Source organism: Sorex araneus, chromosome 4 (assembly GCF_027595985.1).
Source record: "Sorex araneus isolate mSorAra2 chromosome 4, mSorAra2.pri, whole genome shotgun sequence".
Classification (NCBI taxonomy): Eukaryota; Metazoa; Chordata; class Mammalia; order Eulipotyphla; family Soricidae; genus Sorex; species Sorex araneus.
The window spans coordinates 209,989,451-210,009,692 of NC_073305.1; the positions used below are offsets into that span (position 1 = coordinate 209,989,451).

Genomic DNA, 20,242 nt, shown 5'->3' on the forward strand with positions numbered 1-20,242 from the left:
GCTCTTGCAGCTTCGACTCCAGGTTTCCCATGCCGGGGCGGGGGGCGGTCCCCAACACAGCCTTTGAACCTGTCCTGTGTAAGTCACCCGGCAATCAGAAAGGACCTGAGAGCCAGAGCTGGGGGGCGAGTCCAGGCAGCCTGGAGCAGCAGAGCTGGGACAGGGACACACTGGGGAACACACTGGGTGTGGCAGTAAGTTCACAGAGTCACCCGGCCTTGCCCTCCACACTTGTGCCCCGGGGAGAAAACCCAGACCAGCTGGGTGTCACATACTTCCTTCCCGGGGCTGTGTTTCTGGGGTTCCACCAGGAATCCAGGGTTTCGGGAGCCTGTTCAGAGACATCACCTGGTTGGGGGGTGGTCCCCAACAGAGACCTTGTGTTGGGGACAAGGTCTCCCAGGGCCTCCCAGATTCGAGGAGGGAAGCCCAGAGTCTCTGGGTCTGTCGGGGGCCTTCCCTGGGCCTCGAGCGGATTCAGTGGCCTTGCCTGACACCAGGGCCGGAAGACCCTGGGGGGTCCCCTCTAGGCCTTTTCAGGACAGTCCACCCAGAGGTCACCTCAGCTAAGCCCCAAGGCCCCGGGGCCACTTTGTGGAGTGGTCGCCACATTGCACCTGAGTCCAGCAGGGAGCTGAGATAAGCCGGAGGGAGAAAGACGAACACTGGGCGAGATGTCCAAGAGGGCAGAGAAGTTTCCCCAAGTCAGGTGACATAATGGAGGCCCTGGAATTTCACGCAGTAGGACAAGAAGCGGGAAGCAGGTGAAGGAACCTCTGATCAGTCTCTACCTCTATAGTAGCATGGGTTTCTCTGCGCTCTCGCTCTCTCTCTCTCTCGCTCTCTCTCGCTCTCTCTCGCTCTCTCTCACTCTCACTCTCACTCTCTCTCGCTAGCTCTCTTTCATGCGCACACACACACACACACACACGCACCACACACACTCACACATTCACCTCAAACCCCCAAGTCTTCCCTTCTAGAATCTTCCACAGGAGAAGGGCAAACCTCTGCCCCCGTGGGCAGCTCCCGGAAGAGTTCCTGGTGGACAGATTGAGGCTGGGGTGACCAAGGTATGGCCTGCCCCCAAAATGCGTCACTGATGGGAAAGACGGCCTGTTTTCTAGAACATTCAAGACAACCCTGACAGAGGGAGAAGCCTCCCCTGGAAAACCTTCATATGGCCCCCACACGGCAAAGCAGGTGCCCCTCCAGGTAACACAGGGCTGGCGACGGGCTGGGGTGGGGCAGCAGAATTGATAATGACAGACACGAAATGTTTGATGCTGCTGACTCTTGATCACGCACCGGCCCTTCTGAGCGTGCAACAGGGGCCAGAGAGACAGAACAGGAAGCCAGAGACTGGCCTTGCATGCAGCCAACCCCAATTTGACTCCTGGCACTGCCTAGGGTCCCCCAGCACTGCCAGAGGTCACAGAGCCAGGAATGGGCCCTGAGAGCCTCTGGGTGTGGCTCCAAACCCCCAAACTAGTCATAACAAATGAACAAAGCATGCAGCAACCCAATCATTGCTGCAGGTAATCTTTGCTTCCTGTCTCTGCGTCCCACATGACCCCTCTGAAAACTGGGGGCGCAGAGGGAGCAAGAGACGGGGTGCGGAGAGCACTCCCATCAGCCACTGGCCCACATGTCCTCTAGCGGCTATCCGGGCGGGGCCTGAAGGGGCTGTGGAGCAGAGGAAGAACAAATCGAGGGAAGCAGAGACCTCACTCTTGCTGTTTTACACGGAGCTGGGAAACAGCGTGGGTAAGTTGGTGGCCCCTCCAGTCTGTGGTCTTCAAGGTCAGCATGGCAGGTAGATCACAGTTGGGAACTGGCATCAGCATCTCTGGAGCAGACCTGACCTCAGGGCACAGGGGTGCAGAGAAATGGAGGCGCCCAAACCACGTTTCGCAGACTTGGGCTCCACACGCTGGAGAGAGAGGCCAGGGCTGCCCCGGGCCAGCCTGATGCATGGCTGAGACCGGATACTTTGCAGTGATATGGAGAAGGGCGGTTCCAAGCACCCCTCCAGAAAGATCACGCCTCAATCGCCTCCTGACCGCTCAGTAAACAGCACCTGGGAAATTTTACAGCTGACCCGAGTGCCAGAGAAATTAGCTTCAAAGGGAGGGGCCGGAGCGATAGCACAGTGGGTAGGGTGTTGGCCTTGCACGCGCGGCCGATCCGGGTTCGATCCCCGGCATCCCATATGGTCCCCCAAGCACCACCAGGAGTAATTCCTGAGTGCAAAGCCAGGAGTAACCTCTGAGTATCGCTGGGTGTGACCCAAAAAGCAAAAAAAAAAAAGAAAGAAAAAAAAGAAATTAGCTTCAAAGGGAGCGGGGTGGGGGGCCAGGGAGGGGCCAGGGAGCGGGCTTAAAGGGATGGAGTGCATGTTTTGCCAGCGGGAGTCCCAGGCTTAATTCCTGGAGCCACGTGGTCTCCAGGATTCTATCCCCGGCATCCCATATGGTCCCCCTGAACACCACCAAGAGTGATTCCTGAACACAGAGCCAGGAGTAAGTCCTGAGTATCGCTAGGTGTGATCCAAAAAGAAAGGGAAAAAACCATCACCAGGAGTGAGCATTGCAGAAAGCAACCCCAAGGACCAGTGGTTGTAACCCAAAACTCACAAAAACGTGGGGTGCAGGGGCTGGAGTGATAGCACAGAGGGTAGGGCGTTTGCCTTGCACGCGGCCGACCCAGGTTCGATTCCCAGCATCCCATATGGTCCCCTGAGCACCGCCAGGAGTAACCCCTGTGCATCGCCAGGTGTGACCCAAAAAGCAAAAAAAGAAAAAAAAGAAAAATGTGGGGTGCAGTGGAGAGGAAGTATGGCAAGTATATGAGGTGCCCGGACTCTGTTTGCCCCAGGCGCGGTATATAAGAAGTACCCTCTGGGAAGGAGCATCAGAAGATCGAGGTCCACTTCTTCCATCGACTTACCCAAAAGAGACACAGCCTGCTCGAGCCGAGAGGTAAACTGACTGCACCAGTCCCTGCACTGGCACAAAATCTGCCCACCCCCACCATTGTATCTAGACCCGGGAAGGTGGACACGCTTGGACAAACATGCTTAGAATGTCTGCTTCCATGGCAAGTGGGAAAAGTTTCAGACCCACTCAGACACCGGGTTTGGGCGAATCATTTGCCTACATTCACTCGTTGGTCAAATGAAGGTGACGATAGCTCTCGAATAGAATCAAAGCAAACTTTGCCTCAAGCAAATTGTGTTATTACCTGTTTGTAGTTGCAAACAACAAAAATCCCTCTTCTCCGTCATTCCAGGACATCACACCCATTTCTCCCCACAGCCCATCACTGAGGGTCTGACCTTGGTTCTGACTGGCCCGCACCAGGATACCGTGTTCCGGTGGATTAAGTCCGGCCCACCTTTTGTTCTCTCACTGGGACAAGGGGACCGAGATCTTCAGTGGTTTTGAATCTGAACTTAAGCTCTATCCGGGATTTTTATTCAAACTTAGTGTGTGAGGATTGAAATGGAGATGGGGACTTGTCACTGTTCAGACCGGGGACTGGCAGGCACTCAGTAGATGATGTTCCCAGTTGCCTGCCATTCCCTGTGTCTCCCCGAGCACTGGGAAAGGAATCTGCATGTGATGTAGGTCCTTAGAACTAAGAAAACCACCTTTCAAATGTGCGACTGATTCCAAACATGAGGTTTAAAGAGATGAGTCAGACCAGTTCCCCCGTAAGCTAGACTTACCCAAGATAACGCTTCTTTCCTTTATTCCAAGTGGCTGGCAAATTATGGGCTCAAGAAACTGAAGATGGAAATCTCCAAACACATCGGTCCCAACTGCACCCATCAAAATACCGCGCAAAGTTCAACATCGACCAAACACTGCAGTATCCTGCCCAGCATAAAAATCAACGTAAGTCACAAGCTCTGGTTTCCCTCTTCTCGCTCACAAAGAGCAGAGCCCGTTGGGAAGTACTCTGTGAGTTGTATGGGCAGGACCTTCTGCAGACAGCAAAACTCCCCCCACAGAGCAGTGGCTGCGTCAAATCTGTGGAAAAAAACGTCAAAAAATATTTACAAAAAAAATTGCACAGAAGGTATGATGCAAGGTAACCTGTGTTCAAACCCTTGGCCCCACATGTGATCCCCCAAGCACTACCAGGAGTCACTTGTGAGCACAGAGCCAGGAGTAGTCCCTAAGCACCACAGGGTGTGGTCCCAAGCCTCCCCCCTCCAAAGTAAACAAAAGAGGGCCAAGGCAATAGCACCGCGGGGAATGCTTACCTTGCATGTGGCTGACCCATGTTTGGTCCCCGGCACCCTGTATTATTCTCCGAGGAGCACCACAAGTAATTAAGTCCTGAGCATTACTGGGTGTGCCCCTACCCCTAATTTTTAAAAAAAAAAATTTGGCTCTTTTTTGGGTCACACCCGGCGATGCTCAGGGGTTACTCCTGGCTCTGCACTCAGGAATCACTCCTGGAAGTGCTCAGGGGACCATATGGGATGCTGGGAATCGAACCAGGGTCGGCCACGTGCAAGGCAAACACCCTACCCATTGTGCTATCGCTCCAGCCCCATCCAATTTTTTTTTTTTTTGCTTTTTGGGTCACACCTGGCAATGCACAGGGGTTAATCCTGGCTCTGCACTCAGGAATCACTCCTGGCAGTGCTCAGGGGACCATATGGGATGCTGGGAATCGAACCCGGGTCGGCTGCGTGGAAGGCAAACGCCTACCCGCTGTGCTATCACTCCAGCCCCATCCAATTTTTTTTAAAAGAAAAGAAAAATTAAAAATCTGGTCCTTCAAGGGGGCCAGATTGATAGTACAGAGGGTAGGGTGCCTGCATTACACAAGGCAGACCCAGGTTTGCTCCCTCGTACCCATAAAGTCCCCTGAGCCCTGCTAGGAGTGAGCCCTGAGTGCAGAGTCAGGAGTAAACCCTGAGCACCGCCAGGGGTGGTCCCCATACAAATAAACAAAAATCAGACCCTCAAATAACCTGAGGCCACACTCCAGGGTTAGAAGGGCTCCTTCCGGTGTGCAGAGCAGAAGCAGTGGCCAAAGATTCACTAATATACAGACCATCCCCGATACCAATGACAGTTCCATTAGCTGGCACAGAACTGAGGGGCTTCTCATCTCTATTTTCTGGTTTGGGGGGTCATGTCTCTTTTTTCTTTTCTTCAATAAAGGAACAAAAACATTTTGGTCAAAATTCAGTGACATGATTAAAACATTTTGGTCAAAACTTAGTGACATGATTTAAAAAGTAAGCCTTTTTTTAAAAAAAAAATCCCATTTTCCCTCTTAGTTTCCTTAGGCCACATTATCATCATGAGCGGAAAGCAGAAAACTAAAACTAGCCAAGAAACTCAGAATTGCCCATCAGAAATGCCTTATGGTATCTTCCAGTTGTTCCCCTGGAGGTCAACTCTTCATTTGAAATTTTTGGGTCTTCCATTTCACTGTTAAAGGGTTTCGATTGTAAGATTGAGAGATATCGTGCTTTCTGTTCTTTTGTTTGCTTTATTTTCCTGTTATCTTTTGGGTCACAGTTTTTGGCGATGCTCAGGGCTTACTCCTGACCCTACACTTAGGGACCACGCCTGGTGGTGCTCAGGGGACCATATCAGATGCTGGGAATCGAACCTGGGTCATCCACTTGCAAGGATAGTGCCCTACCCTCTGTACTGTCTGCAGCCTCCTGGTTTTTATTCTTGGAGTGGTTGCATTTGCCAAAAAACCAGCAGGCAGAGCAAGGTAAGGCACTTCCCTTGCATTCCATACGGTCCCAGAGCACTGCCAGGAGCCTGAGTGCAAAGCCAGGTTAACCCTTGAACATCCTGGGTTGCCCCTCCCAAATAACCCCCCCAAATAAAAATAAATGAATGAAAGATTAAAAATAAAGAAAGGGGGGTAACGCTTTTAAATACACACACCAAAAAAACGTATGCTGAACAGATGTTTGGACATTATGAACCACAATGGATTCAAACACTCTGGAGGCTGGAGGCGGCAGAGCTAGAACAGCAGGGGGTGGGGGGGTGGGGGCGCTTGCCTTGCATGAGGCCAAGCCAGGGTCCAGCCCCAGCACCACCAGGAGTCAGCCCTGAGCACAGAGCCAGGACTGAGCCCTGAGCACCACTGGGTGTGACTCCCCAAACCAAAATAAATAAGTAAATACGTTGGACTGGAGTGATTGCACAGCGGGCAGGGCATTTGCCTTGCATGTGGCTGACCCGGGTTCAATTCCTCCACCCCTCTCGGAGAGCCCGGCAAGCTAGCAAGAGTATCCCGCCCGCACAGCAGAGCCTGGCAAGCTCCCCGTGGCGTATTCGATATGCCAAACACAGTAACAACAAGTCTCACAATGGAGATGTTACTGGTGGCCGCTCGAGCAAATCGATGAGCAATGGGATGATAGTGCTACAGTGCTACAGTGAAATAAAGTTGGGGGGGCACACCGGGGAGCTGGAGAAATAGCTGATGGGGGGATTTGCCTCGTGCAGGGCATCGTGAAGCACAGCCGCTGCACGCTCAGGGAGCTGGAGGCGTACATCTCCGGTCTGGAGAAGCTGACCAGGCGCTACGTCCAGCGGCTACAGTGGCTGCTGTCCGGTGAGCTGCCTGCTGGCTGGAGGCTGAGGTGGGGGGGGCGGTGAGGCAGGGAGGAAAGGACCCCAGGGACCCGAGTCCTTCCACACCAGAAGCTTGCAAATAGTCAGGTGAGAAATTAGACCCGGAGGAGCTAGAACAGAGCTTCTGAGCTTGGAGCACAGAAACATGGACCGGGGGCGGGGGGCGGGGGGGGGGCTGGAGCAATGGCACAGCGGGTAGGGCGTTTGCCTTGCCCGCGGCTGACCCGGGTTCGATTCCCAGCATCCCATATGGTCCCCCGAACACCGCCAGGAGTAATTCCTGAGTGCAGAGCCAGGAGTAACCCCTGAGCATCGCCAGGTGTGACCCAAAAAGCAAAAAAAAAAAAAAAAAAAAAAAAAGTGGACCATGGGGCCAAAAAGCGCGAGCTGCTCGGTTATCTTCTACACCTTGCCTTCCCGGGCGGCACCTAACACCTCAGTCTCTAGAGGCTGCAGGGCATGTTGATGGGGACCCACAAAGCTGCCCGCATGGTGGGGATCCCCCACGAGGCTGAAACCCCTTTATTCTTCTTACAAAGAGCACCAGGGCGAAGGAGAGCAGGAGGTGGGCCAACAGGGGCTGAGAGGGTCATGGGACGGGAGAGTGATGGGGGAAACCGGGGCAGGATCTGTCTTCTATAGACACCCCTGCCCTCCCCCCCAAACCCCGGGCCTCCGGGATTAGGTCCACTGGGTGCCGTCTCGCATGGAGACAGCCTGGGGCAGAGTCACATATATTTTCTTCTTGGGCCACACCCAGCAATGCTCAAGGGTTCCTCCTGGCTCTGCACTCAGGAATCACTCCTTGGGTGCTGGAGGGACCCTATAGGATGCCGGGGATCAAGCCTGGGCTGGCCATGTGCAAGGCAGACACCCTACCCACTGTGCTATCTCCTCGGCCCCAGAGATTGAATTTTTGAGAGCCTCTGAGGGGGGCAGGAACCCCAGGTGGGACAGAGCAGAGCCGGGGGCGGGGCAGTGTGTGGGTCTCAGGCCTGAGTCACGCCTGACCTGTCCACTCGATGCTGTGGCCTCTTTCCCGAGGGCCCACAGGCCGCATCACAGATCCCTGGGTTTGGCCCCTCCGACAAGGGCTGCTCCCCACCCGGGACCAGGAATGGTGGGGGGCGGCACCAACAGGCCCCTGAGCCCTTGAGCGCAGTGACCAAGGAGTGATTCCTGAGCACGGGGCCAGGAAAAGCCCCGAGCACTGCTGGGTGTGAGCCCCCTCCCCCAAAAACAAAGAGAAAGGGAAAAGAAAAATCGAGTCAGGGGCCGGGTGATCATCCCCCCAGCGACCCCGCTGACCTGACTCGGCCCCCACCAGCCGGCCCCTTCCACACCAGCTCCCGGGGTCTAGACACCAGGTGAGGGAGCCGCGGGGTGGGCGCCCCTTCATGCCTTTGTGCTCCGCCCGCCCACCGTGGAGCAGGGAGCCGCCGGCTGTTCGGCGCCGTCCTGGAGAGCAGAGTGTGCGTCCTGCTGGACACGTCGGGCTCCATGGGCGCCCACCTGCAGCAGGTGAAGACAGAGCTCGTCCTGCTCATCTGGGAGCAGCTGCGCACGCACTGTGACAGGTGAGGGATGGGAGCACTGGGGCAGGTGAGAGGCGTGGGAGCACTGGGGCAGGTAAGAGGGATGGGAGCACTGGGACAGGTGAGAGGGATGGGAGCACTGGGACAGATGAGAGGGATGGGAGCACTGGGACAGGTGAGAGGGATGGGAGCACTGGGACAGATGAGAGGGATGGGAGCACTGGGGCAGGTGAGAGAGATGGGAGCACTGGGGCAGGTGAGAGAGATGGGAGCACTGGGAAGATGAGAGGGATGGGAGCACTGGGACAGGTGAGAGGGATGGGAGCACTGGGGCAGGTGAGAGGTGGGAGCACTGGGACAGGTGAGAGGGATGGGAGCACTGGGACAGATGAGAGGGATGGGAGCACTGGGGCAGGTGAGAGGGATGGGAGCACTGGGGCAGGTGAGAGGGATGGGAGCACTGGGGCAGGTGAGAGGTGGGAGCACTGGGACAGGTGAGAGGGATGGGAGCACTAAGGCAGGTGAGAGGGATGGGAGCATTGGGGCAGGTGAGAGGTGGGAGCACTGGGACAGGTGAGAGGTGTGGGAGCACTGGGACAGGTGAGCAGTGTGGGAGCACTGGGACAGGTGAGAGGTGGGAGCACTGGGACAGGTGAGAGGGATGGGAGCACTGGGACAGGTGAGAGGTGGGAGCACTGAGACAGGTGAAAGGTATGGGAGCACTGGGACAGGTGAGAGGTGTGGGAGCACTGAGACAAGTGAAAGGTATGGGAGCACTGGGACAGGTGAGAGACAGGAGCACTGTGACAAGTGAGAGGCATGGGTGGCGTCGGGAAGAGCACTGCTTCCTCATGGCTCCAAGTGCCTGGAAGTTTCCAGAATGCGCCTCTGAACAGCCTGGCTGAGCGGGCGGCCTCTCCTCCGCTCGGGCCTCGGTGAGGTCCAGGGGACCTTAGCCATGCCCCGGGCCAGAGACAGTTGCTAACGGAGCCATGAGACCCCCAGGGCCTGGACTTGATGGGTCCAGCTGAGCTTGACCTTTACGGGGGCGTCTCCAGCCCCTGCACCGGGACCTGCCCCGCCTCAGCCTCGCGGGCCTGGTGGTTCCGAGCCGGCCCAGCGATACGGCGGGTGCCGCTTTAGCGCGGAGGTGCTGTGTGCCTTCCCGCCCTTTGGGCCTTCTCCCGGAGCCCGAGGAAGGGGGCTTCCTGGGCGGTGAGCGGGGACCCCAGGGCCACTCCCGGTGCTCCTCAGCCCAGTTTGTGTTCGGTCCCCGCGGGGCCGCCTGGGGCCATGGGCTCCAGCCCTTCGCATTCCGTTCCCAGCCCCTGACCCAGTTTTTCTTTTTTGTTTTTGTTTTTCTGGGATCACACCCGGCGATGCTCAGGGTTTTTCCTGCTCAGGGACCCCTCCTGGAGGGGATCAGGGGACCACCAGGGGTGCCGGGGAGGGAACCGGGTTGTGGCCACATCAAGGCAAAGCCCTCCCCACTGGGCTCTGACCTGAGTTTCAGCGCTGCGGGGGGGGGGGGGGGTGAGGGGGGGGGAGGGGGGTTGTCACCCCTCTCCGGCAGGGCTGCCCCTGAGAGGACAGCGGGGCGCGCTGGTCCTAGGATGGGGCTCGCTCCCGCCCCTCGACAGTAAACATCTATCAAGAACTCCCTGGGTGCCACGCGCTTGCCCTGCGTGACTTCATCCACTCCTCCCCGTGACCCCGGGCGGCCTTACCGGCTCGTTTCTCAGAAGAAAGTAGGAATTGGGTGAAAGGGCAGGTCCAGGACCGTGTCACGATTCGGCGGTGGAGATGAGCGGGAGTGTCTCTCTCGGGGCTGGGGAGAGAGCACAGGGCGGCAAGTTCAATCCCCAGCACCCCCAGAGTTCACCCCCCGGGGCGCAGAGCCAGGAAGGAAGCCCTGAGCTTCACCAGGTGTGACCCCCAAAACAGAATAAAACAAATTCACATGCAACCTCTCCGCCTCCAGAATCCTCCTGATTCTCGGTGCCCCGGTTCGGTCCCCGGAGCCTCGGGGCTGGCTGTGAGGGTCCTCGCGACAGACCCAAGTGGTTTGCGTGCACAGGGCCCCCAGATGCCACACGCACCGGCTCCTCCTCACCCATCTGCCCCCTCCCCTCCAGTTTTAATCTGCTCAGCTTCGCGGACGGCGTCCAGCTGTGGCAGGAGACGCTGGTGAAGACCACGGAAGCAGCCTGCCGTGAGGCCATGCAGTGGGTGACCCAGCTGAGTGCTCAGGGGAGCACCTCCATCCTGGAAGCTTTACTGGCAAGTCGCACCCCTGAGCTCAGCCCCGTAGCCAAGCACAAACACAGGCACAAGCACAAACACGGGCACAAGCACAAGCACAGTGACGGGGCACAACGCTATTCCTTATTTATTTGGGGGATCCGGGGGTTTCCATCAAGTGGTGCACAGGAGTTACTCCCAGCTCAGTGCTCGGGGATCTCACCAGAGACCTGCCATGCACGTGCGCTGACCCTTTGAACTATCTCCCTGTCCCTGACAGTGCCGCTGTTTCGGCATTACAACGAACCTTTTGTTCTTGTTATTTGTTTAACAATTCTCTTCGGGGCCAGCGAGATAGGACAGCATAAAGGCGCTGGCCTGGCATGCGGCTCTCGGGGTTTGGCCCCCGGCAAGCCGTCCACTCCTCCCCGTGACCCCGGGCGGGCTTATCAGCTCATTTCTCAGAAGAAACTGGGAATTGGGTGAAAGGGCACATCCAGGAGCATGTAACCGTTCGGTGCCTGAGATGAGCATGAAGTGTCCCTCTGAGGGCTGGGGACAGAGCACAGGGGTGCAGACACAGGGTGGCAGGTTCGGTCCCCAGCACCCCCAGAGTTAACTCCCAGAGCCCAGAGCCAGGAGTAAGCCCTGAGCACTGCTGGGTGTGGGGAAAATTTTTTAATTTTTTTTAATTTTTTATATATTTTTTGCTTTTTAGGTCACACCCGGCAATGCACAGGGGTTACTCCTGGCTCTGCACTCAGGAACCACCCCTGGTGCTGCTCAGGGGACCATATGGGATGCTGGGAATCGAACCCGGTTCGGCCGCATGCAAGGCAAAGGCCCTACCCACTCCAGCCCCCTTAAATTATTTTTAATTAACAGGTGACTTGATCCCCACCTCCCTGGTGAGATAAGGATTCTCCTGGTGGAGTGAGACAGTGAAACACAAAAGGCTCAGAGACATGCGGTGACTTGGCTGGGGTTCCCCAGCAAGGAAGTGGGCTGTGAAGGCTAAAGGGGGCGGGGTGGCTTCAAGGACAAGTCAGTGGCATCCAGACACACACACACACACACACACTCATGCGCACATAATTTCCCTGGTGACCGGGTGTGTCCATGAGGTGAGCTCCATCCCCGGAGTCAGACACGGGCTGTGTTCTTCCAGAAAGCGTTCAGCCTCCCGGACGTGCAGGCCTTGTACCTCCTGACCGACGGGAAGCCGGACACCAGCTGCAGCCTGGTCCTCAGGACAGTCCAAAGACTCAGGGAGGAAAGGGACATCAAAGTCCACACCATCTCCCTCAGCTGCTCCGCCAGGTGGGTCGGGGAAACTGGAGGAGTTAGGGTCCTTCTCCGGGGCCCCGAATTGGAGCTTCTTCTGTAATCCAGAGGCTCACGTGAGATTCAGCTCGATCTCGGGCCCAAGGCACTGCGTCAGAAATTAGAAGGGCCCAGGGCTGGAGCGATAGCATGGTAGGCGAGGTACTTGCCTTGCATGCGGCCAACCCCGGTTTGATCCTGGTATCCCATACAGTCCCTTGAGCACCAATCCAGGAGTAATTCCTGAGTGCAGAGCCAGGAGTAACTCCCGAGCACCACAAAAACACACACAGAAAAAGAATGAAGGAAGGAAGGAAGGAAGGAAGGAAGGAAGGAAGGAAGGAAGGAAGGAAGGAAGGAAGGAAGGAAGGAAGGAAGGAAGGAAGAAGGAAAAAAATTAGGAGGCCCAGGTATAGCACAGAAACTCCCCTGCTCCAACTCTCGGCAGCGGGGCCCACGCTCCTGATGGTCTCCAGTGGGAAAATGGCTTTGCACGGATTCCCACAGTCACACGATGCATTTTCCCTCCTGTTCACTCTTGGGAGCACTTTTGTGAATATATATATATATATATATATATATATATATATATATATATACATGGGAATGGTAAAGAAGAGTTGTGCTGGTTATTTTTATCAATGATCCCCACAGAAAAACGTGCGCGCAGTAAGAGAGAATCAGTTCCTACAGGAAGAGAGAGCACTAGAATATCCTCGGGGAAGCTGTGATTATTGATGAGCATCCCCCTCTGTCTAAAGCAGAGGCTCCCAAATTGATTTGCCCCCCTCCCCACCCATTTTTCAGAAAAGAAATTACTTAGGGACTGGAGCGATAGTATAGCAGGTAGGGCACTTGTTCCGCTTGTGACCAAACCAAGTTCAATCCCTGGCATTCCCATATGCTCGCCTGAGCCTGCCAGGAGTAATTCCTGAGTGTAGAGCCAGGAATAACCCCTGAGCGTCACCAGGTGTACCCCCCTCTAAAAAAAAAAAAAAAGAAAGAAAGAAAAGAAAAGAAATTACTCAGTGCCCCCTGGACATCTACCTTCTTTAAGCAAACAGGAAGTCCACACACACTCTTACACTAAGACTGTATCACTGTCATCCTGTTGCTCATCGATATGCTTAAGCAGGCTCAGTAACGTCTCCATTGTGAGACTTGTTCTTACTGTTTTTGGCATATCGAATACACCATGGGTAGCTTGCCAGGCTCTGCCGTGCAGGTGAGATACTCTCGGTAGCTTGCCAGGCTCTCCAAGAGGGGCAGAGGAATCGAACCCGGGTCGGCCCCATACAAGGCAAACACCCTGCCGCTGTGCTATTGCTCCAGCCGAAAGGGTTATCCCGACCTGGATCATTCCAACACCCCCTTAGGGTATGGGGCTGACATCTCCTGCTTTGGGAAAATCCCGGTGCACCCCTTCCAGGATGAACACATAGTCGGTGCCACGGAGACATTCAACAGGAGAACAGGGCTGGGTGGTGTTTGGGGGTCGGGGAGAGTCTGGGCTGAATGACCCCAACATGGTCACTCCGCTGCATGTGGTCTCAGGGTCACAGAGCCCCGGGGTCCGTTGTCAGACCTGCAGTCCCGCAGGCTCAAGGGGACCTTGCCGGCACGCTGTTCGTCCCCTAGGGAAGAGGTGCAGTTCCTGAGAAGCCTAGCCGCCCTCACCGGGGGGCGCTATCACTGCCCTGTGAATGAGAAGTCGCTCCACAAAATCCACGGCCTGCTCACCAGGGGCTTCGTCGAGGAAGGGGTAGGTGGTGGGTCAGCTCACAAGAGCATGCCCCCTGCTGTGTTCTCTCCCTGCCCGCTGCAAAGATCTCTCTAGGCTAACGAAGCTGACGCTGGCCTGGACCGCCTTTCCCAGCTGACCTCCCTTCCGACTTGACTCGCCTCAAGGTTGGGAAAGCGGCTGGCTCTGGTTGGGTACAGATTTAGGGACAAGACAGTTTCTGTTCATAGAGGACTTGAAATTCTCTCCATCTGCCCCACCTTCACCTTCCGTGAATAACAGCTGAATGAGCAAACCCCCAGCAAGGTTTAAGAGAACATCTGGGAAAGATCTAGGACTGGAGCACTGCCGGGACTGATCCATGAGTGCAGAGCCAGGACTCAGCCTCAGGCACAGGCAGATGTGGCCCCAAAAGAAAAATTTAAAAAAAATAAAAAAAAAAATCTGGGGCCCAGAACAATAGTATAGCAGGTAAGGCACTTGCCTTGCATGTAGCCGACCCAGGTTTGATTCCTGGCACACCATGTGGACCCCCACGTCTGCCAGGAGTGATCCCTGAGCATACAGCCAGGAATAAGTCATGAGCACTGCCAGGTGTGGCCCCAAACCAAAACCAAAAGCAAACTGGCTAAAATTCAAGTAAGGGGCCAAGAAAGAGTATCACAGGTAAGGCATCTATCTGCCTTGCACGCAGTCAACCCGGGTTCAATTCCTGGCCTCCCCTATGGTCTCCTAAGCTCATCAGGAGTGACTCCTGAGTGCAGAGCCAGGAGTAAGCTCTGAGCACTGCTGGTGTGACCCAAACCCACCCCACCCCCCAAAAAACTAATAAAATAAAATAAAACTAGACTGTGATAAAATAGGGGATGGAAAGATACAGTGCCATTGAGGCACTTGCTTTGCACATGGTTGACCTACGTTTGATCCCCAGTACTACAAACGAACCCCCAAAACACCACCACGAGTGATCCCTGAGCACATAGCCAGGAGTAAGCCCTGGGCACCACTGGGTGTAGCCCTCAACTTACTAGATAAATAAATAGTAAAGTAGGAGCCCAGTAAACCAAGCGCTTCAGCTTTAGACTTTAATTCCTGTGTTTTTCTGTCTTCCCGAGTTATATGCATGAAACACGGATACTTAGATGAGCCCTTAAGTACAAACGGATGTAAAGTCCTGATGGAAGAAGAGGCACGTACCCAACCTTTCCCATCTGAAAGCAAAGCTAGGCGCACGTGCATACCGTCAGGAATGTGGGGCTGTCGATTATGACCTCTGCAGATCATTCACTCGTCAGATATCACAGCCAGCCAAAATGCCATCTTTCTTTCAGGAGAGTAAAGATCACTGTGACAGGCTGTAACATAATATTTTTAATAACGGCCACGTGTCAAGGTAGTGTGGGGGCATCAGGGCTACATCTGGCAGGGCTGGGTCAGGGGCACACACAATGGGGACTGACCCCCACCCCCAGCGTCTGACGCATGATAGGCATGTGCTCTGCCCCTGGGTGGTCTCCGGCCCCTAGTGTCAAGTGGTGCCAAGTGGTTGGCATGACTCCTTTGTCCAGATCACTCTTTTTTTTTTTATTGCTTTTTGGATCACACCTGGCGATGCACAGGGGTTACTCCTGGCTCTGCACTCAGGAATCACCCCTGGCAATGCTCAGGGGACCATATGGGATGCTGGGAATCGAACCCGGGTCAGCCGCGTACAAGGCAAACGCCCTACCCGCTGTGCTATTCCTCCAGCCCCCAGATCACTCTTTTAAAAGCGTGAAATAGGACCAATGCTAGAGAGCACAGAGCAAATGAGGTCACCATCATTCACTCGCCTTCTTCTTTGTTTCCTGAGAAAACAAACTTGATGATACCACGAAGGTGCTCAGGTGAGCTCGAGCCAGATGGTTATCCTCTGGCTCAGAATGAGCTGTTCCTGCTGCTGCGGCCGGGGAGAAGGGGGCGCTTCGTTCCTTTCTTAGATTATCTTGCTAATTCTAGGAAGGGTGCTTTTAAGGCTAGACTCCAGAATTTCACTAGTTGCCATCAACATTAAAAAAAAAAAATAGGGACCATAGCAATAGTACAGCAGGTAGAATGCTTGCCTTGCACATGGCCAACCCGGGTTCGATATCCAGCATCCCAGTTGGTCCCCCCACCACTGCCAGGAGTAATTCCTGAGTGCAGAGCCAAGGGTCAGCCCTGAGCATCGCTGGGTCTGGCCCCGCAAAGAACCAAATATAGAAGGGAGAAGAAGACTGGGAAAGACTGCATGCTACCAAAAAACACAGTAGAGAAACAGACTGAAGAGACTGTTCTGAATAACCCGAGTGAAGGGACGTATTTCCGTTCTGTGCCATGACGCCCAGAGAGGGGGCTGGCATCAGCGAGGTCCAGAGACTCCAGGGGCTTGGCACCCCCTGCTCTGACCCACAAGCATCTCCTTTGCAAGTGTCCCACTTGGCAGAAGGACTGAGTGGGTGGGAGACGTGACCCTCAAGGGCCCTGCCGGGCGGGAGGCTTGCGCCGGGCTGACTCCCAAAGCCTTCTCTCTTGAGCGATGGAACTTCTGGTCTGGTCAGCTACTGAGTGTCGCTGACATCATGCTTGCTTCCTCCCCTTCCAGGATCCCATGCTGCCACAGTTTGAAGGGGATGATTTAAGGAGTCTAGCCCAGGAGATCACCAAGGCCAGACACTTCCTCCGACAGGCCCAGTCGCTCAGGTAGACTCACCCACCAGCCCGTCGGCCCCTCAGGCCCCCTCCAGGCAGGGCCAGTCCTGGTCTTGGCCCCCCTTTATTCCAAGAGCTCCGGTTTCTCCCCGCCAGGCTCAGAGGCCTGAGCATGGGACCAGCGCTGGGTGGGATCATCTTCCCCATCTCCTATTCACTAGGTCTCAACTCCAGAAGAAAACCCTGGAAGAACCAAAGGCCCCTTTGGCTCAGAGAAGTGATCTTGGGGAAGCAGAGGACATGGAGGCCCCATCTTCTGAGTTACCCACAAAGGCTCGGGCAGCACGCGGTGTATGATGAACGGTTAAGGGGAAGGACCAAAGCCAAAGAATCAGAGCCAGAGTACAAATAGTACAGCAGGGAAGGCATTTGCCTTGCATGCAGCCGACCTGGGTTCGATCCCCGGCATCCCATAGGGTCCCCCAAGCACCACCAGGAGTAATTCCTGAGTGCAGAGCCGGGAGTAATTCCTTCGCATCGCTGGGTGTGACCCAAGCAAAAAAAAAAAAAAAATCATCATTTCTCTAAGCCAAAGCGTTGCTATCAGGAGCAGTTTGGCCCTGAGCAGCAGAGGCCGTGGAAATCTTCAACCCATAGATAAGCCCCAGGACGCATGGTCCCAGGCACTGGTGCTCCCTGGAGGTCGAAGGAGAAAGAGCTCTTCATCCTCGAGCCTCCCCTCACAACTCTGGCCTGACCCCCAACCAGGCACCAGTCTTGAACACGCTTCCCTCTGCCGGGCCACCCCTGCGCATGTGTCAGACACAGCTCATGCAGCAGCACCTGGGTGAGGATGGGGCTGGAGCCACCAGCCTTGGACCTGTGTCCCTCCCACACAGCACCCCGGCCAGGTTGGCACTAGACACTCCCACCGGCCCTGGTCAGACTCTACTTTCTCCTTGAATGTGAACTCCAGGAGGGGGTGGTGGGTCCCTAGCACCTACCACTTGGCATCCACCTGGGTGAATGTTCAACCTCGAGTTGGGGACGGGGGTGGAGGGGGGGGAGAAAGTTCTCAGAGCAGCCAGCAACACTGGTCCCTGCATGATGCTTCTGCTCACCGCTCAGAGCCAAGAGTCGCCCCCTGTCTGCGCCTACTTGACAGAAGAAGCCACCACTGAGCCTGACCACACCCTCCCCCCCTGCACCACCCAGACCCCCCAGGGCTGCTCCCGAGCTCAGTCCTGGGGGAGGCCCAGCTCCCGAGGAAGAAAAGCAGGCTGGGAACTGGGCCTGCCCCTGGCGCATGGGCACATGTGAAGTGCTTGTGTCCTACGCTATGTCATCTGGACTCAGGTTTCGAATTTGCTTGTATTTAATGAATAAGATCATCAAAAAGAATTGTAAACTGAAGTGATTATTGAGTGTGTGTTTGTGCGTATGTGTGTGCATGTGTGTGCATATGTGTGTGTGTGTGTGTAAAATTTTAGTGAGATGAAACTATTAAAAGACTCATGGCTGAGGGGGCAGGAGCGATAGCACAGCGGGTAGGGCGTTTGCCTTGCATGCGGCTGACCCGGGTTCGATCCCCAGCATCCCATATGGTCCCCCAAGCACTGCCAAGAGTAATTCCTGAGTGCAAAGCCAGGAGTAACCCCCTGAGCATTGCTGGGTGTGACCCAAAAAGCAAAAAAAAAAAAAAAAAAAGACTCATAGCTGGGTTCCGGGGGTCTGAGGGATGTCTTGCATGCACAGGACCTAAGTTTGAACCCCAACCCCATAAGGGATCCCCACGGATATCAGGGAGAGCCCTGGGGGCCCCAGAATACCACCTTGGGGGTCCTTGTCACCCCCAACAAACCTGAGCAGTATCGCCTCATTGGGCCTCAGGAAGAACCATCTAGCCCAGGTGTCTAATTACCAAGAGTGGCCCCTGAGGTTCTCTGAACACTGTTTGGGAGGCCCCAAAAGAAAATTGAAGGGGCTGGAGCAATAGCACAGCGGGTAGGGTGTTTACCTTGCACGCGGTCGACCCGGGTTTGATTCCCAGCATCCCATATGGTCCCCTGAGCACCACCAGGAGTGATCCCTGAGTGCATGAGCCAGGAGTAACCCCTGTGCATCGCCAGGTGTGACCCAAAGGCAAAAAAAAAAAAAATTGAAAAAATAAAACTCATATGCAGGAACCAGAGAAATAGTAAAGGAGAGTAGGCGATGGTTGGCATGGTTCTGAGCACCACCAAGGAGCACTCCTGACCGCAGACTCTGGAACAGCCCCTGAGAACGAGGAGGGTGTGGTCCAGCTCCCCCTCCTCAGAGACTCATCTCCAGGGCTAGAGAGACCCTACAGGGGCTAAGGTGCTTGTTAACCCTGCATGTGGTCGCCTAAGCAGTACCCACAGAGCCAGGAATAACCCCTGAGCACTGCCATGCGTGGCCCCCACAAGCCCAAAATAAACAGGGGTGAGCCCCACACCCGGCACTGACTACTCCTGACTCTGTGCTCAGGGCTCACTCCTGGCAGTACTCAGGGGATGACGTGGTGCAAGACAAGTGGCTTAACTCCTGTGCTATTTCTTGCTATTGCTTATTTTTATTTTTGTCTGTTTTTGTTTGTTTGGGGGCTGTGCCCGGTGGTGTTCAGGGCTTACTCCTGGCACTGCACTCAGGAATACTCCTGGCAATGCTATGGGATGCTGAGAATTGAATCCTGGTCAGCTGCAAACAAAGCAAACGCCCTACCCACTGTGCTATCCTATCCCTCAGGCCCTCTCTTCCTGAAGTACCTTGGCCCTGGCCATGGCATTGCTTCCATCTCCACCCCAGGGTGTGCTTGGGTCCCATTTCCCCTTTCTGACAGTGATGCCTCTTTAGATGAGGGTCCCTGTGGTATGGCTTTTTTGTTTTTAATTCATGTCACACCCCACGATGCACAGGGGTTACTCCTGGCTCTGCACTCAGGAATTACGCCTGGCAGTGCTGAGGGGACCATATGGGATGCTGGGACTCGAACCTGGGTCGACCACGTGCAAGGCAACCACCCTACCCACTGTGCTATCACTCCAGTCCCAGTGAGGTTCCCACGCAGCCGGTCTCTGAGGCCCTGGGGGGCGTTGCAGAGGCGGAGGTGGGGTGGAGGACCAATTCCATTTGTAACAGTTGTCAGCTCTGCTCTGCCAAGGCCAGGCCAGCCTGGAGGCCTGGGGGAGAGCGTTCCACGGGGCCAGCCGGTGTGGGAAGGGGAGGGGAGGGGCGGGGCGGGGCGGGAAATTGGACAGGGGAGAACGGCGGTAAGTAGGTGAAGAAAAACGTTTTGAGGGTCTGGGGACAGCCTGTCCGGGCAAGACCAGGCTCCCACGACCTTGCCCCCTCTCCCCCACCTCCGCACGGCGCACCCCACCACCCCATCCCCGCTCTGCCGGCCTCGGTCTCCCTCTGTGGGAGCCGCGGGCCGGCGGGGCCTCGAGGAGGAGGCTGGGGGCGGGCGCGGGGCGGTCCCGGGAGGCGGGGAGGCGGCGGCCCGCCCCGTCCAGGCGCGGACTCGGGGCCGGAGCGCTTGGCGCCGCGGGAGCCCCGGCCAGGTGTGCGCCCCAGGTGAGTGGCGGGGATGCGGCGCGGGAAGCCCCCCGGGGCTGATCTCGGATGGGGGGCGCCGGGGGGGGGGGGACACGTACCTGCCCGCCCCCCACAAGGTGCGTACAGCCCGGGGTGGGGAATCAATCCCTGGTCCCCTTCAGCGCATCCTTTCACCAAACGCCCCTGGGGGGGGGGGGGTGGGGGGGGGCGCGCAGCGGAGTTACTTGAAAGCCAGTTAACCAAGACTTCGTCCCAGTTGGAGAATGGCGTCTGGGCCTCAGTTTCCATCTCTGGGAGATGTAGCACCTGGATATCTCAGCCCCCGCAACCCCCTTGGTCAGGACCCCCTGGAGCCGTTTCATTCTTTCTGCTGCCACTGCGCGCTGTCCCACCGCCCTCTGGCCCTGCTCGCGGCGCGACCCTGCCCAAGTGCCTTCCCTCCCTCTTTGCCCAAGGCTTTGGCATCTCTGGACCCAGGGCATAGCGGAGGGCGCAAGGTCCACTCACAGCCAAGCCTGTTGGTTGGA

The 20,242-nt window shown here is 56.0% G+C and overlaps 1 protein-coding gene across 1 annotated transcript in view; it reads left to right on the forward strand.

Annotated features, from left to right (window-relative positions):
- The window catches only part of VWA3A (von Willebrand factor A domain containing 3A), a 58,336-nt gene extending 40,881 nt beyond the window's left edge, over positions 1–17,455 (forward strand). Inside the window, exons 23-33 of the mRNA XM_055136091.1 lie at positions 1,128–1,215; positions 1,660–1,767; positions 2,878–2,981; positions 3,762–3,899; positions 6,501–6,609; positions 8,062–8,206; positions 10,300–10,444; positions 11,574–11,725; positions 13,367–13,490; positions 16,093–16,190; positions 16,361–17,455. Of these exons, the coding sequence (XP_054992066.1) occupies positions 1,128–1,215; positions 1,660–1,767; positions 2,878–2,981; positions 3,762–3,899; positions 6,501–6,609; positions 8,062–8,206; positions 10,300–10,444; positions 11,574–11,725; positions 13,367–13,490; positions 16,093–16,190; positions 16,361–16,496 (1,347 nt within the window). The 3' untranslated portion in view covers positions 16,497–17,455. The remainder of the gene's footprint in view (positions 1–1,127; positions 1,216–1,659; positions 1,768–2,877; positions 2,982–3,761; positions 3,900–6,500; positions 6,610–8,061; positions 8,207–10,299; positions 10,445–11,573; positions 11,726–13,366; positions 13,491–16,092; positions 16,191–16,360) is intronic.
- The last annotated feature ends 2,787 nt before the right edge of the window (positions 17,456–20,242 follow it).